Consider the following 17116-nt stretch of genomic DNA (forward strand, 5'->3'; position numbering starts at 1 on the left):
AAATTAATTTCTTCATTAAGCAATATGTTATAGAATCGTTTTTGTTATCATTTGATTTTATTCTTTTTCTCTTTTTTCTGCAGTTAAGTGTGCGCCATAAAGCAAATGTTTGATTTATAAATATATCTTTAATGCTGGAGCTATTATTATTATTAGTTACATATATGCATGTACTGATACATATACATATATAATACATTGGTACAAAAAAGCTCCCGGAAATTGTAATTTTATTTTCCGGGTAAACGATATTTCCAAGAAAAGTATTTTGTTAGCTGGTAGGGCTGTCCTTAATTACTAGGCCAAATATAAACGCGATCTGTCAACCAGTTTGTTTACAGCAGCTGCTTGAGTCAGTCGGTCAGTAGTGCGTTGCAATTTTTACAATATATAAAAATATTGAACATAGAATTTGTGTAAAATATTGTACTTCTTAATCAAATTCCGTATGCGGAATCATTGCGAATGTTGGTAAAAGCTTATGGGGTTCAGTTTTATCAAAAACACAAGCCTACGAGTGGGACAAAGTCTTCAAAGACGGTCGAGAGATTGTTGAAGACATGCCTCGTTCTGTACAACCTTCCAGTTCTTCAACTGATTAAAATATTAAAAAATGAAGAATATGGTGGTAGAAAATCTTAAGGCAAGTGTTAGAGAGATGGCAAGAGAGTTCTACATCTCTCAGTCCGTTCGAATGATTTGGTGGATATTTTGAGTACGAAACGCTTTCTTGCTTGATTCGTCCTGATAAAGCTGATTCTTTTTAAAGAGTACAATTGTGACCGAATTTTTTCTTGTTCACAAAAATAAATTGCCGCTCCATGGAACCCGTTTCAGTCGATCGAAGAAAGCGTTTCGAGGACTGGAAAAATCGTTGGTATAAATGTATTATATCTGGTGGGAATAATTTTGAAAGCGACAAAATAAATATTGATGAATAATAAAATATTTTGCGTTTTTTTCACAAATTCCGGTTTTTTTTGTCACAATGTATGTTTGCATACCTGTTTGTAACTTATGTGCTGTAAATTTATTTTTGTTTTTTTTTTTGCCTAGTCAGTACAGTAGCGTATATGCTAATTTGTATAGCGATAATAAAATTAAACACTGTGAAACCTTCGTATGAAAATGGGTGGTGATAAATATTAGCCAAAATTTGTAGTTGGTGAGGACTACTTTATCTGAAACCATAAATAGGAAAAATATTGCTTTATCACCGCTCTTTACCATGCAATAAATATTATAAAATGCATTGGACTTGTTACAGATTTGAGAAAACGGGTGGTGATAAATATTAGCCAAAATTTGTAGTTAGTGAGGTATAGTTACCCTTAAAATGGCTTTATCTGAAGCCATAAATAGGAAAAATATTGCTTTATCTCCGCTCTTTACCATCCAATAAATATTATAAAATTCCTTGGACTTGCTACAAAATTGAGAAAACTGGTTTAAGTCGATCCGAGCGTAAATTCGTGTGCTGTGCAAATGGGGAAAATGCGCTCGATGCTTACTCAAGCAATTGTTTGAACAGTTGGTCGCTTGGCGGCCTGTGCAAAAACGCTATCAAAAGCTGTGCATCGAACGAAATTTAGATACATTTTCCTTCGAGGGTCTTCAGCTACTCATAAATGTTGTGATTACTGTTTACTTACTAAGCGCAAACTGCCGGTTTTACCAATCCGTAATCCATAACCGTATACTTATATTTCTTCGACCGGAGGTCTTGTTGTGAGTTATATGTATGTGTTAAGGGGAATTTGCTTGCAATTGCTATACTTTCTGGAAGTCAAATACAATGCTCGATTTATTATATGCACCTTAGGGCGCAAACATTCCCTCTAGTTAAAAGATTTTAGTCAGACAAAGAGAGAGATTGGGATAATTGTTAAGTTTTCCGGAGTTTATACAAAGTAAAAATTTTATATATTTCGTCATGGATTCCTAGATTTTCAATATACATATATTTGTGTCTTTATGAAGAAAGAAGTGGGAAGACTATACAATTAAATCGAAATAATACATATATACATGCCTACAAACAAACGTGTATAACGAAAAAGGAATCCTGGATGGTGTTCTGTGAATGGCATATACGCTCTAAGGTATTCTTGACAAATGTTTATATTCCTAAGATAATTTGAAAGAATCAAATTTAGTAATAAATTTCAAAATCATTTTGCAATCAGTTGACAGAAAGCGTATTAAATTTGGCAATTGGAAATTGGTATTCCTGTGCCAAATTTGTGAAGATATCTCATGAAAAGAAAAATCTTTCAATAGAAGCACTTGATTCCGATCGTTCAGTTTGTATGACAGCTAAACGCTATAGCGATCTGATGCGGATCATTTCCTTCAGAGATGGCACTGTTGCCTTAGACCAGAGGTGGGCACATTAGCTCTTAGTGACGTTTTGCACCGGTCGGGCACGCGTGCACATTTTGAAGGAGGAAATGGAATTGAACATCTCCAAAACATCGATTTATAGCATTTTGACTGAACATTTGGGCGTACGAAAGGTGTGTGCACGGTTTGTTCCGCACATATTGACTGACGTCCAAAAATTGCTCTCATCGATCGACGCTTTGACCAAAAATCAGATTTTAACCATTGACCACTCCCCGTATTCTCCAGATATTGCACCGAGCGACTTCTTCCTTTTCGGAAAAATGCATTTGCCCATGAAAGGAAGAGGCTATTCAAAAGCTTGCACCGGCACCGGCATACTGGCGGCCAACCGGCCAACGAGCTAAAACACTCGTTAGACATGTTTTTGACCGTGCAAAAAGCTGTATTGAAGCAGAAGGAGATTTTGAGTAAAATAAATTGATTTTGCCGAAAAAACCATTTGTTCTGTTTTTCTGCTTTTTTTTAAGTCCTGTTTACTTTGGAACGCACTTTGTAAACCTTAAGCATTTACTAATATATTAATATGTATTTATTGATAAGACATATATATTTGACCTCTAAAAAACAAGTTCTTCATTTTAAAAATATACGTCAATTAAAACTAATTTAAACAATTTCAATGTAAATGCGTAAACTTTACGGAACACACCCCTTTTTAGGTTATTTATGGTATAAGCTTTTAATTTTCATTTCAATACTTATGCAACGACAACCATTTTGCTAAATTTCTAATTGTTTTCATTGTTAAATGAATAAATGATGAAAATGCATTAGTAGATGCTGAAAGTGACTTCATTGGCTTTTATTGGACAATTTGTGCAGATCGGGAGGATAAATTAATCTAAATAAAGATAAATATACAGCTATTACGTAAAGGCCCTCTAAAAAACATGTTCGTTGTTTTTCTTTTTGTTGAGGTACATAAACGCGAAATAACATACAGGTAGCGTGAAATGGACCATTGATTAATTTAAAATAGTATACATATATGTACTTACATACTTGTTAATATGTATGAATGTACGTAACAGCAAACAATAATTTTTTGAGATTCTGTTGACTATCTGAGCAGAGTGGCGTTTCAATTTCAAAAGCTTTTCGGAATGTATGATATTCTATCTTCAAAAAGAGTAGATGTGTTTCACCTTTTCACGGGTGTTCACTCAGAAAATTAATGCTTGCTTTTGACTAACTAGCTTATGACTCTTAAGCGCTAATTTGGATCACACTTACATAGAAAATACCTTGGAATGTAACCGAGGAAAAAATCTGAAAATTTTTGTGGCTTCGATATACATGAAATGGGTGTATGAATTAGCCCCCACTGAATTAACCCCCACCGGGCAAAATGACTTAAGCCCCACCAATTTCTCAGTGAATCTTTCCCGACCAAAAATGACGGAATCCCCACGAAAAAAAATGCATTAAACCCCACGAAAATGATTTTATCCCCACCAATCGAAATGAATTAAGCCCCACCAAACGTGGGGGTTCTTACATGACAGAATCCCCACGAAAAAAAAAGGAATTAATTCCCACGAAAATGACTTTAGCCCCACTTTACTTCATTTTTAATTTATTTTGCTTGCTTTAAACTTCAAGTTTTTAAATCAAAATTTTAACAAAAATTCAATTATACATATGTATGTAATATTTCAAAAGAAAAAGGTTAAGAATTAAATGAAAATATGAAAATGTGAGAAAAAGAAAATAATTAAAGAAAAATGTGTAAATATTCGTCAACATCTTGACGACAAAAAGGGCATTTAAATTTATTAAAATTGTTTGCCACACTCTCTGTTTCTATTTTAGATTATGGTTTCTCCTTTTACGAAATGTACACTGTGATTTTAACCTTTCGTAAAAGGAAAAATTGTAAATTTATAATTTACAAAATTATGGTTTCTCCTTTTACGAAATGTGGACTATTAGTGATTTTAACCTTTCGTAAAAGGAATTAAAATGAATTAAACCCCACGAAAGTGCTTTTATCCCTACCAATCAAAATGAATTAAGCCCCACCAAACGTGGGGGTTCTTACATGACAGAATCCCCACTAAAAAAAAAAATAATTAATCCCCACGAAAATGACTTTAGCCCCACTTTCCGCCATTTTTAATTTTGTTGTAAAATTGGTGGGGCTTAAGTCATTTTGCCCGGAGGGGGTTAATTCAGTGGGGGCTAATTCATACACCCACATGAAATTCATCAGGGGTTCAACTATTGGACCATGTTTTGAAAGATCCATTTGCTTGTATTAGAGAGTTGACAGTAGCGGACCAAAGTTCATCTAGCGTCAGTGTAATATCGATCGTTTAGAATAGCAAAAATTATTTCTCGAAACTATAATAGGGTAGTTTTTTTTTAAAGAGAGGAAATTTTGAAATGTAGTCAAACTACAATTCATTGTTGGCTTGTAACGCTCTCTATCGGAAAAAATAGTTTATTCACTAACTTAGAAGTTATTGATTTCTCCGAAAGGGCAAACAGGTGAATCAGGGCACAACGGAACTCCGGCTGTCGGCCTCTTGACATGTCACAATCTACTGCCATCACATACGAACCAGATGGGCATAAGTAAAGATGATTCATGCAGAAAGTGAAGAGAGCTTGGAAAAAGAGAGACACTGGAACACCTTCTGTGGCTGTGTCCAGCACTATCTGAACTCGTCGTAAGTATTTAGGAGCTTCGCACTTCAAAGAACTAGACGAATTATCAAATATGACGCCGCATTACTAATGACCAGTTCTATATATGGCGTGACAGCCGACCAGTATAACCTAACCTAACTTATTTAAAACCTTTTGTAGTGTTTGGACTACTTATGAAATATATGAAAGCATACATATAGTGTATATTGCACCAGTTTGAATGAAATTAATTTCAAAGTCAAAGTAGTAAAGTATTTTCTCTACAGCTGTACTTCTTTCTTAATTTTGTTGTCTTAGCACCAAAACACCTGGGTAATTAAAAAACGTTCAAACAAAGAGTACAAAATTTTGTCATATGTATATTCAATTCACAGACACTCATAGAATTGTTTTCATATATTACATTATAAAAAACAATGTTGTGTTTTTTATATTCTTGTAACATGTTACTACAGAGTATAATATTTTGATTTTTTTATGCTTAGTTCTATTGTGGTACTATCTCTAAACTAGAATAACATTGTCTATAAAAGATAACCGATTCTCAATGAATCACAAATAAAGCTCATTGAAAATATATCTATTTGATGAATAAATTATCTAACATACTTATGTATCTACTCGTATTTGTAACATCTTCCTTCAAGTCAAAGATCGTACAAACTGTATCCATCTATGTTTCATAATCTAATTAGTTTTTGTAGGAAACTAGAGGGTTCGCGAAATGGTAGCTATTTAAGAAAGTTGCAGAGTACGTCCGGTTCTGATGATAAGATCTGAAGAAACTCCTATATAATTTACTACCTCTAACGACGACTTTCGTTTTATAGAATCATGACGATGTAGTGAAAACGAAAAACTGAAATACAGATGGAGGATGGAGTCATGTGTAGAAGTTCACGTAAGTGAGGAAAATTATCTGATTGCCATTCACATGAGAGTGCTCACGACTTCCGGTCCTAGACCAAGTATCCTTTGGGTAGGAAAAGAAAATTCCGTTTGAAGGCAAGCTAAAGTGGGAAGGCTAAACATCCCCCCCTACATAGTTGTGCGCTGGGCTTGGGACCCGCCACGTAAAAAAACGCCCCAATGAAAAGGAACAAAAAGCCTCGGAAGAGAAACCCCCGACTGACGACTATGGTAAATGAAATAAGGATTACGATTTGAAGGACATGCACCTGGAATGTCCGGTCTCTTAATTGGAAAGGTGCCGCTGTCCAGCTGGTTGATTAATTGTTAGAGTGAAGGTTGACATCAACGCCATCCAAGAAATGCGATGGACGGGACAAGGACAGAGACGAGTAGGTCCTTTTGGCATTTACTACAGTGGCCATATAAAGGAGCGTAAGTTTGGTGTGGGATTCGTGGTGGGAGAGAGACTCCGTCGCCGAGTACTATCATTCACTGCGGTGAATGAACGTCTAGCCACAATCCGCATCAAAGCGAGTTTCTTCAACATATCGCTGATTTGCGGCCACACTCCGACGGAAGAGAAGTATGATGTGACCAAAGATGTCTTCTATGAGCATTTGCAGCGCACCTATGGGCCAAAATCGTGCTTGGCGACTTTAACGACAGGGTGGGCAAGGAAGGTACCTTTAGTGCAACAGTCTGTATATTCAGCCTCCACGAGGAAACCACCCAAATGGGTTGAGGCTGATCGACATCGCCGGGGCCCGAAATATGGTTATCTGTAGTACTAGACTCCAGCATAATAAAATACATCGAGCTACCTGGCTGTCTCCGAATCGAAAAGCCACCAACCAGATCGATCTATTCAAACATGGCGGTGATGAACTGATAAAGTAGCCCAACGATTGAAATGTAAGTGTGCTCTGCCCAATACACAAACAGGGAGACCCCACAATTTGCGCCAATTGCCGTGGGATAAGTCTCCTCCACATTGCGTATAAGGTTTTATCGAGCGATTGTATGGACCTTATCAATGTGACCAGATATTCACCAAGCGGCAAATCTTGGAAAAAAACGTAAACAGAGAATCGACACTAATCAACTCTTCATCGATTTCAAAACTGCCTTTGACAGCAGGAAAATGAGCTGTCTTTATGCCGCGATGTCTGAATTTGGCATCCCTGCAAAACTAATACGGCTGTGTAAACTGACGTTGAGCAACACCAAAAGCTCCGTCAGGATCGGGAAGGACCTCTCCGAGCCGTTCGATACCACATGAGGTTTCAGACAAGGAGACTCTCTACCGTGTGACTTCTTCAACCTACTTCTGGAGAACATAATACGAGCAGCAGAACTAAACCGAGAAGGCACAATCTTCTATAAGAGTGTAAAGCAGCTGACGTATGCCGATGATATTGATATCATTGGCCCTAACAACCGCGCTGTTAGTTCTGCTTTCTTCAGACTGGATTTGGAAGCGAAGCAAATAGGTCTGGTGTTGATCGAGGGCAAGAAGAAATATTTCTTGTCATCAAACAAACAGTCGTCGCACTCTCGACAAGGCACCCAAGTCACTGTTGACAGTCATAACTTCGAAGTTGTAGATAATTTCGTCTATCTGGAACCAGCATCAACACCAAATTGAACGCAGAATATCTCTTGCCAACAGATGCTACTTCGGACTAAGTAGGCAATTAAGTCACTCGTTTTTCCCGTCCTGCTACATATATGGCGCAGAGGCATGGACGATGACAACATCTGATGAGTCCATGCTGCGAGTTTTCGAGAGAAAAGTTCTGCGTGTTGGCCACGACGAATATCGCATTCAATGGAACGATGAGCTGTATGATATATACGACGACATTGAAAGAGTTCAGCGAATTAAAAGACAGCGGCTACGCTGGCTCGGTATTGTCGCCCGAATGGACGAAAACACTCCAGCTCTGAAAGTATTTGACGCAGTACCCACCGGGGGAAGCAGAGGAAGAGGAAGACCTCCACTCCGTTGGAAGGACCAGGTGGAGAAGGGCATGGCTTCGCTTGGAATCTCCAATTGGCATCACCTTACGAAAAGAAGAAACGACTTGCGAGCTGTTGTTAACTCGGCTATAACCGAGTAAACGGTTTCTACGCCAGTAAAGAATAAGAAAAGAAATACAACGACTTTTGGGATTTCTCTCTTCCGAAACTTTATAAAAACTTTACATTGAAACCTTTATAAAATCTACAGCTTTGTATCAAAAATATATCCTCTATTTTGCCTTTAAATGCATGTGCTTTAAATGAGCATACCATTAACACAATGAAAGTAAAAATATTCGTTTGAGTTTAATTCACGCAGCTCATGCTAGAAACCAAAAAACGAATAATAAACGCAAGAAAAAGAGCAAAAGAAACAATTGAAGACTTTAGAACTTCTAAATTGAAGTTATTTGAAGATTGTTTTGGGCCATTACAATAAAAGCACTTCATCAGATACAATTTCGGTATAAACTGTAATGAGTGTTTATTATAATAAACTAACAGTTGAAACAATTATTTGTTAAAGGAAAATAGAAGGAAATTTCAAAATCGAAACTGAAAATTGATATTTTCCCTTTGAGACTTATTTATACACATGTCGAAAGTCAAACCAATGTTAAAGGGTGGCCTTTTGAAAACTGGTCTGTTGCAACAGAATTTTACATTAAACATTACAGACAAAAAGGGTGTTTCAAAAGTATTTTCGGTGACCTTTGAAGATCAATCTTCACCACCAAAAAGTTTATCGATACCGTTTAAATCTTACATTGTTCTTTCCAATGGTTTGAGTGACCGTTGGCATTGATATTTTTCAGCACTTGCTGTTTTACTCAAAATTCTTTTTTTAATCTTCGACATCTGATTTTTTAGGAGGATGGATATTTTTAATTATTCATTGTTTTTACATTTAACTTAACTGACATACATAGACTGAAATGGGATGCTAAAAATTCGAGAATTAAATTATACTATCAATATTCTCGTCAGCCGAAATTAATTTTAAATATTTTTTTGGCTTTGCAAGCAATTAAAATGACAATGTTTAAATCTGCAGAATTGTCAATACACTTATAACAGTGACAGTAACGTCCGTGAGCGTCGTCATTAACATTTGCGTTACACGCACTCATTGAGATCAAGGAAACGAAATTATAAACATATTATTTTTCACACATTTTTCTTTAGCGCTAACACAAAACATTGGTATTCACACATTAAAAATGTACTAAAATAAAACACAATAAAATTAGTGCTCACCGTAAAGAAGCAACACATAGAGCAAAAAACACGAATAACAGCAGCGGCCAGTATTGAAAGCAAATCACAACAGAAGACAAGATCCATGACATGACTGAGGGAAATTTTGGAGGCATTTCTTATTTTGAAACAATTGACCCGAAAGTAATGCGCGTTCCGCTAACAAGAAATATCTGGCAATTGTTCCACTATTTTATTTACGAAATTCTCAGGCGGCGGAAATCATTACAACCGATAATAAATTAATCACAAATTCAACAAAATCGAAGAAAAGAGAAGCCAAGAGATTTATCGTCAAAAAAGTTAATCTTTTTCCAATGAGTATTGTATTTTCCGAACCGACGCGTGTCTTATGAACGCTGAATTAAGAGTGCGAACAGCGTGCCAAAACAAGTGGCTAACGCAAACCGGCAGCTTGCGACTTAGCACGCTACGTACGCGCGGTCAAAATTTACTGAAGTGGTAGCTAAGCGCCACGGCGTTATTTCCGAACACTTTATCGCAACGTAGAGCGCAGGTTGATGCGCTGCTCGCGTAAGCGTAATGATAATGACATTAACCCTGCCGCGTATGATGTTTGTTATTATCTGTTAGATCTGACAACACCGTGTACTGTTTTGCGCGGTAGGCACATCAATAGATATCAGAGCTTTTATGCTATTTTGCATTGAGAGAATACTAATTATTTCGTAAACAAGAGCTGTCAACCAAACTTTGTCGCTACACATGTATTTTTATTGATTACCAAAATGATGATCGTATGATGCATGTACATACATACTATATATTAAATTTGTTAGCGGTAGCATAAAATTAAAGTAAAATTGTTAATTATTCTGAAAATATGTATGTATACCCAGAGAGCCTATAAAAAGCAGACAAAATGGAGCAATCGGCATTTTCAGTTCGAGAATCTGATAAAAAATGTATGTCGCTGAAAAATCAAAAGTAAAAACCATTAAGATCATTTTATATGTTCGAAGTTATTATGGGAGTGGCGGATACCCTTTCAACATTTGATTCTTTTTTGTTTAACAAGTGACAATTGAGAGATTAAGTTTTTTTATGAAACAACGAAATTCTTAAACGATATTGTGCGTATTTATTCACTCAGCGTGTCCTCGTTTTTCATTAACACCTTCTACATTTAACTTCTTCTTCTTCTTTACTGGCGTAGACACCGCTTACACGATTATAGCCGAGTCAACAAAAGCGCGCCAGTCGTTTCTTCTCTTCGCTGCGTGGCGCCAATTGGATATTCCAAGCGAAGCCAGGTCCTTCTCCACTTGGTCCTTCCAACGGAGTGGAGGTCTTCCTCTTCCTCTGCTTCCCGCGGCGGGTACTGCGTCGAATACTTTCAGAGCTGGAGTATTTTCATCCATCCGGACAACATGACCTAGCCAGCGTAGCCGCTGTCTTTTAATTCGCTGAACTATGACAATGTCGTCGTATATCTCGTACAGCTCATCGTTCCATCGAATGCGATATTCGCCGTGACCAACGCGCAAAGGACCATACATCTTTCGCAGAACTTTTCTCTCGAAAACTCGCAACGTCGACTCATCGGTTGTTGTCATCGTCCAAGTTTCATTTAGCGTCAATATTGTCATATATAGTTTATACTTACATACATACATATTTACTAATCGTAAGTTATTCTCATTTATTATACCCTGAACGGGGTATATTAAGTTTGCCACGAAGTTTGTAACACCCAGAAGGAAGCGTCGAAGACCCTATAAAGTATATACATACATATATAAATGATCAGTATGTTGAGCTAAACCGATTTAGCCTGTCCGTCTGTCTGTATATATCCTAACTAGTCCTTCAGTTTTTTGCAAACGTCACTTTCTCTTCAAGAAGCTGTTCATTTGACGGAACTGCCGATATCGGACCACTATAACATATAGATTTCCCCTACTTAGGGTTGTGCGCTGGGTTTGGGACCCACCACGTAAAAACAGTACCAATGAAAACTCAACGACAGCCTTGCTGTTAACTCGGCTATAATCGCGTAAGCGGTGTCTACGCCAGTAAAGAAGAAGATAACATATAGCTACCATAAAAACTGAACGATCGGAATCAAGTTCTTGTATGGAAAACTTTCACATTTACCAAAGTATCTTCACAAAGTTGGCACAGGTAAGATAGTGATGTAATATACGAACAAATTGGTCAGATCAGCTTACTATAGCATATAGCTGTCATGCAAACTGAACAATCGGAATCTAGTGCTGGTATGGAAAAACTTTTGCATTTGAGAATACATATTCACAAAATTTGGTATATATTATTTTCTAAGTCAACAATGTAATCTCCGAAGAAATTGTCCAGATCGGCTGACTATAGCATATACGTACAGCCATGGACACATAAATAGCACACATCTGAATCCCATATTAATTCTAATTTTTTTTAATCCTAAAGTAGCTGAACAATAAAAATTTGGTATGTATCTATGTACTTGTCACTGTTATGAGGCTCATTTCCCTGCATAAAAATATTGTTTATTTTCTATTAAATTTTATACGCGACAATTTTATTTTAGTGTTGATTTGAGGTGGACACATAAATAGCACATTTTTAAGTTCGTAATTTTTTTTATAATTTTGTGTGAGGTTCTCGCATATTTTGAATTTAATTCTGCGAATATATAGTTATTTCATCGATATTTCGTTAAAATGAGAAGGAAAAAAACATTCCACGCCGGAAAAGGGAGTCCTTATATCCAATATGAGCAAAAAAGGAAAAGATCCTGTCAAAATTGCTAAAATAATATATTGCTCTCCAAAAATGTTATAAAATGCTCTTTATGCAACAAAACTGACACACCTTGTGTTAATAAAAAGATACCAAGAAAACCAGGACCACGTAAATCCGATATTAGTGTGGACAAATACATAGTACGGAAGAGCAAAGAGGATCCTTTAAAGTCAACCAGAGAAATTATGATCGAAATTAATAACGAATATGGTGTGGACGTGTCCAGAAAGCTTTTAGGAAGACGACTCAAATTATCTCAACTTTTTGGACAAATTACCAGCAAGAAACCACTCCTGTCAAAACGCCACATCAAAATTCGACTGGCATTTGGAAAGGCCCACGGAGACAAACCAGCACAATGTTGGAAGAACGTGTTTTTGAACGACAAAACCAAGATAAATAGGAAGGTTCCAGTTGAAAAATCATTTTTACGTCGTCCACAAGGTCAATCCCTTAAACCTAGGTATACCAAAAAACCATTAAGCACGGCGGTGGAATTATCATGGTCTGGAGTGTGTTTTCATGGCATGGCATCGTGCCAATTGTTCGAATAAATGGTAAAATGGACCAGTTTTTGTATTAGGATATACTGAAGAATAAAATGTATTTCAATCCATGCCCATAAACTGGACATTTATGCAAGACAATGATCCGAAACACACCGCAAAGGTTATAAAGTATGGTCTCGGCAATAAAAAATTTAAAATTTATGAGTGGCCTGCGCAAAACCCAAACCTGAAACCAATAGAAAATTTATGAATTGATATAAAGTTCAAAATAGCAAGCAAAAAATTCAAAAATTTTGATAATTTATAGGCTGGAATTGAGGAGCCTTGGTATTCAATCCCAAAGGGACGATATCAAGAACTGGTGGACAGCATGCAGAAAAGATGTGAGCGGGTGCTTAAAAATGATGGATATTGTACAAAATACTAACGAAATGAACAATCTTTTGCAATTTTTTAATAATTTTTATAAATTTTTGTACCTTTTTTTAAACTCCTTTTCAGATTGTGCTATTTATGTGTCCAAGCTGTCATATAGGATATTGATGTTTTCGTCTTTTTTCGGCGATAATAAAATATTTATTGTTTCAGTGTTATAGTTATATTAAAGTGAATAATTTTTAAAATAAAACGCATTCCTCTTTAAATCCGTAAGTGATAAACCTAAGGAATAAATAAATGTTTTCTTATTTGATGACCAAGTGTGCTATTTATGTGTCCATGGCTGTATATGTATATAGCTGCCATACAAACTGAATTCATAGTTACTAAAAGAAATGCCCCTGTGAAGGGTATATTAGCTTCGGTGTAGCCGAAATTGACGTTTATATTTGAATCAAAGGCTTATATGGAACACTTTCGCATTTGATGTGGTATCTTCAAGAAATTTGACATGGATTACTGCTTAAAGGTCCGTATCCAGCTCTCAAGTAATTGCTCAAGAAAACAAATACATTATTTCTTCAATGAATTGACAGCTGGTTACGCATTGTGAATGATCCACATTGATGATTGGTAAGTTTTATACAACATTTCAAAATGAAATATACTTCATAATAATGATTTTAACTAATTTAGGATGAAATTAACAATATAATCTAATTGTTCAGATCGGGTTACTATAAAGTTACGAATAGCTTCCTTACAAACCGAATACATTACTAAAAGAAACGCACCGAGCCGAAGTTAACGTTTCTTCTTGTTTTTTAATTTTCTATTAATAAATTTTAAAGCTTAAGACGCCTGCTATACGTTAAGTATTTATTGGGTAGTCGAAAAAGTCTTTTTTACCGTTCTTAAATCTCAAGAGAATACAAACCGCTTAAAATTGCCGATACTGAGGCCTGAGAGGGATGTCAGTTATTTGTGACTTAGTAGATCTATTTTATTTAGCTTCTTTAGCATTATTTGCCGTACATAATGATTCCAAGTACAACAAAATTGTGAAGCGGGGAACGACTTGTTGTCCAATATGTGCTCAGCTTTACGTTCTTGCAAATTGTTCCTTAAGAGCCATTTTCTAAATATGCAGTGCATCACAAAAATAAGTATGCACTGTGTTTCTCCGTTTTGTCGTGAGAAAACCATGCCTCAGAAGTAATAATAATATAATTTTTATTCTTTTCAGTTATTTCAGGGGGTATTCTGGTGTAGAAATTAAAAAAAAAAACGTTTTTTTTTATATTTTCAATTTTAATTAAAAGCAATAGCAAAAAACAGAAACTTAAATTAATTTCAAATTAGAGAAAAAATGTTTAAAACCCTTAAAATTACGTCACTAAAGTATGCATGCAATAATAGTAAATTCCAAAAGAATGGTCCAAGGGTTTTATTTTTGAGCTTTGATGGACCGTTAATATTTTGTTGGATAGCCTTTAGATTTTTTTATTGCACTCAATTTGGATGGCATGGACTTTACCAGATTTTGGGTCACTGAAGATGGAATCTTGCCCCATTCTTCGATTAAAGCAGCTTTCAAAGATTCTTTGCTGATTATTTGAGGTAATCATATGTGTTCATTGTATGCTTAATGAATACATGATTCCCTACACAAGTTGCTGCAATACACCCCCATACCATGAACGACCCACCACCATGTTTTACCGTGGAAGCCAAAAATATTCTATTGACTTTTATTTGAGAAAATAACAGAATTCCAGAAATGTTCATCTTTACTTTCGTGCTATTTCACAAACTTCAATCTTTTTTGTCTGTTAATATTACTTATGAATGGCTTTTTACGGACATTACGGCCATGGTAAGCATCATACAAAACTTGACGAATAGTTTGGGGATCGCAGGTTTTACCAGTCTCATTTTCAATTTCAGTACGCACTTTTCTTGTAAATCTAAACCATTCTCGAATCTCCTTGAACATACACACAAAATTTCATCAAAATCGGTCCATCCCTTTAGGAGCAGTTCAAATGCAAACACACGGTCAGAAGATTTATATATATAAAGATATTCTTCACAATTGCTTCCCACATAAGATATTTTAGTTCTATTTCAAGTTTTTAAAGAGCTACGAATAAAACAAATAAAGGTAGCCTGTTATATCTCAAGGTGGGAGCCTTTTTAAGAGCTACATTCCACTATACTCAATTGTTTGAAATACTCATACGTTCTCTTTTATCTTGTTCGCTCTTTCTTTCTTCGTAACAGAATAAATCTTACTTTTTTAAATCTTTTGAAGTGAAAATTTACTTGTAATGTACTCCATGATTAATATACTCATATAACAATGTTTAGTAAACGACAGTATTCTCAAAAATTTAGAGATTTCTGGCTCAAAGACCCTATTTTAAAAGATTGGTTACAAGTTGTAGAAGATAATGACGGCAATAAAGTGGCTAAGTGTAGGTTATGCGGTGTAAGGTTGCGGAATCACTATGCAGATTTAAAAAGTCATACAACGACCAAAAAACATCAAGAAAATGCTAAGGTAAATCAAAATAAGATTATTTTTTATTATTCACTCTTTCTTTAAAAATTTAAAATCTAGTGGTCTTTTAGTTGTTTTAGAGTCGACGCTAGTGGTCCCTGGAAAAATATTCTGGCAACACTGGCCGTCAGTATGCCGGTAAAAGCCTTTTGAATTGCTTTTACGTCTGCATATCGCTTTTTTTATGGGCAAATGCATTTTTCCGAAAAGGAAGAAGTCGCACGGTACCATATCAGGTGAAAACGGGGAGTGGTTAATGGTTAAAATGTGATTTTTGGTGAAATAATCGGGCACAAGAATGTTGGATTCTGAGCAATTTTTGGTCGTCAGTCAATTTGGGGAACAATCCGTGCACACACCTTTCGTAAGCCCAAATGTTCGATAAAAATGTGATAAATCGATGTTTTTGAGATGTTCAAATCCATTTTCATAAATTTCAATGATGATTTTGGTTGATTTTTGATAAATACACACACAGTTTCGATGGAATTTCCGGTGATCACTGATTTTGATTGGCCCATATGTTGATCGTCTTTTATGTCATCACGACCACTTTGAAAACGTTGAAACCATTCGTGCACTCTGCTACGGGATAGGCAATCATCGCCATAACCTTGTTTCATCAATTGAAACGTTTCGGTAAAAGTTTTACCAATTTTAAAACACAATTTAATCTTTGTTCGAAGCTCATTTTCGCACAGATAACACAAACATACTGACATTTAAAACGCAATAACTTCACTTCCAATCAAAGAAATGTCATGAAATTCTCACTACATAATTGATAAAGACAGCAGATTCTAACGATCTAGTCGTTATACAGATGGCGCCACCAGGGGGGCGCTAGATTCAAAAAGTCTTGTTTACTGGAAACACCTTGTAGTTTTATAACATCTTTCAAATCTTGCGATAGTTCCTTGTCTCGCGGCGTCATGATAAAAAATTAATTGTATTTGCCGATGAAATTCAATCAAAACTTTGGAAAATTATTATTTTGTAAAAAACAAGTACTTATTGCTTCAGAAACGTATGGACACTGAGTGATAATCGAAACCATACAGAAATAGTAAATTGAATACATATTTATGTGGTGCGATTTTCGCTTTTTTCTGAGAAAATCTAACGGATTTTAATAATGGAATATGTCAATGATATCAGTCTATCATATTCGCGAAGGAAATATTATTAGTAATTGTTTTTATAAAGAACACAAAATATATTTTTTTTATTTTGCAAATACATAATTTAACTTTTTTACGCCCATGTATAGTGTATAATTATTTCTGTGATGCACTGTATGCTGAAGCGTTTATTAAAACTTTATCGAAACTTGTTGAAAGCAGGTTGTGTCAGTATCTGGTTAGTAGCCATCTGTCAGTTAAGTTCTGGTAAATTTTATAGAAAGTGCTAACCAGAACATGAAATGGGAGCTGTAAAATCGATATGAAAAATCAGCTGTATAGGCAGTGTTCACATAGGGACTTTGTTGTCGCACGTTATCATTATATTTTATGCATTTTACACATACAAATGTAGTAACAGTATTTAAATTTCCGAATTATTGGTTCATACAGGGACTTTTGTTGATCATTATCATTATATTTTATGCATATGACACATACAAACGGAGTAATAGTATTTAAATTTCCGA

The 17116-nt window shown here is 35.5% G+C and overlaps 1 protein-coding gene across 3 annotated transcripts in view; it reads right to left on the minus strand.

The window, feature by feature from the left end:
- The window catches only part of LOC105233006 (protein singed wings 2), a 67338-nt gene that overhangs the window by 32076 nt on the left and 18146 nt on the right, over positions 1–17116 (minus strand). Inside the window, exon 1 of one of the 3 annotated variants that reach the window (XM_049452106.1) lies at positions 15940–16313. The exons of 1 other annotated variant lie outside the window; for it this stretch is intronic. In XM_049452106.1, coding sequence (XP_049308063.1) covers positions 15940–16187 — 248 coding nt within the window. In that variant the 5' untranslated portion in view covers positions 16188–16313. Of the gene's footprint in view, positions 1–9249; positions 9711–15939; positions 16314–17116 lie in introns of those variants that run through there. One more of the 3 variants, XM_049452108.1, reaches the window with a different exon arrangement.

This window comes from Bactrocera dorsalis, chromosome 3, assembly GCF_023373825.1.
Source record: "Bactrocera dorsalis isolate Fly_Bdor chromosome 3, ASM2337382v1, whole genome shotgun sequence".
Taxonomy (NCBI): Eukaryota; Metazoa; Arthropoda; class Insecta; order Diptera; family Tephritidae; genus Bactrocera; species Bactrocera dorsalis.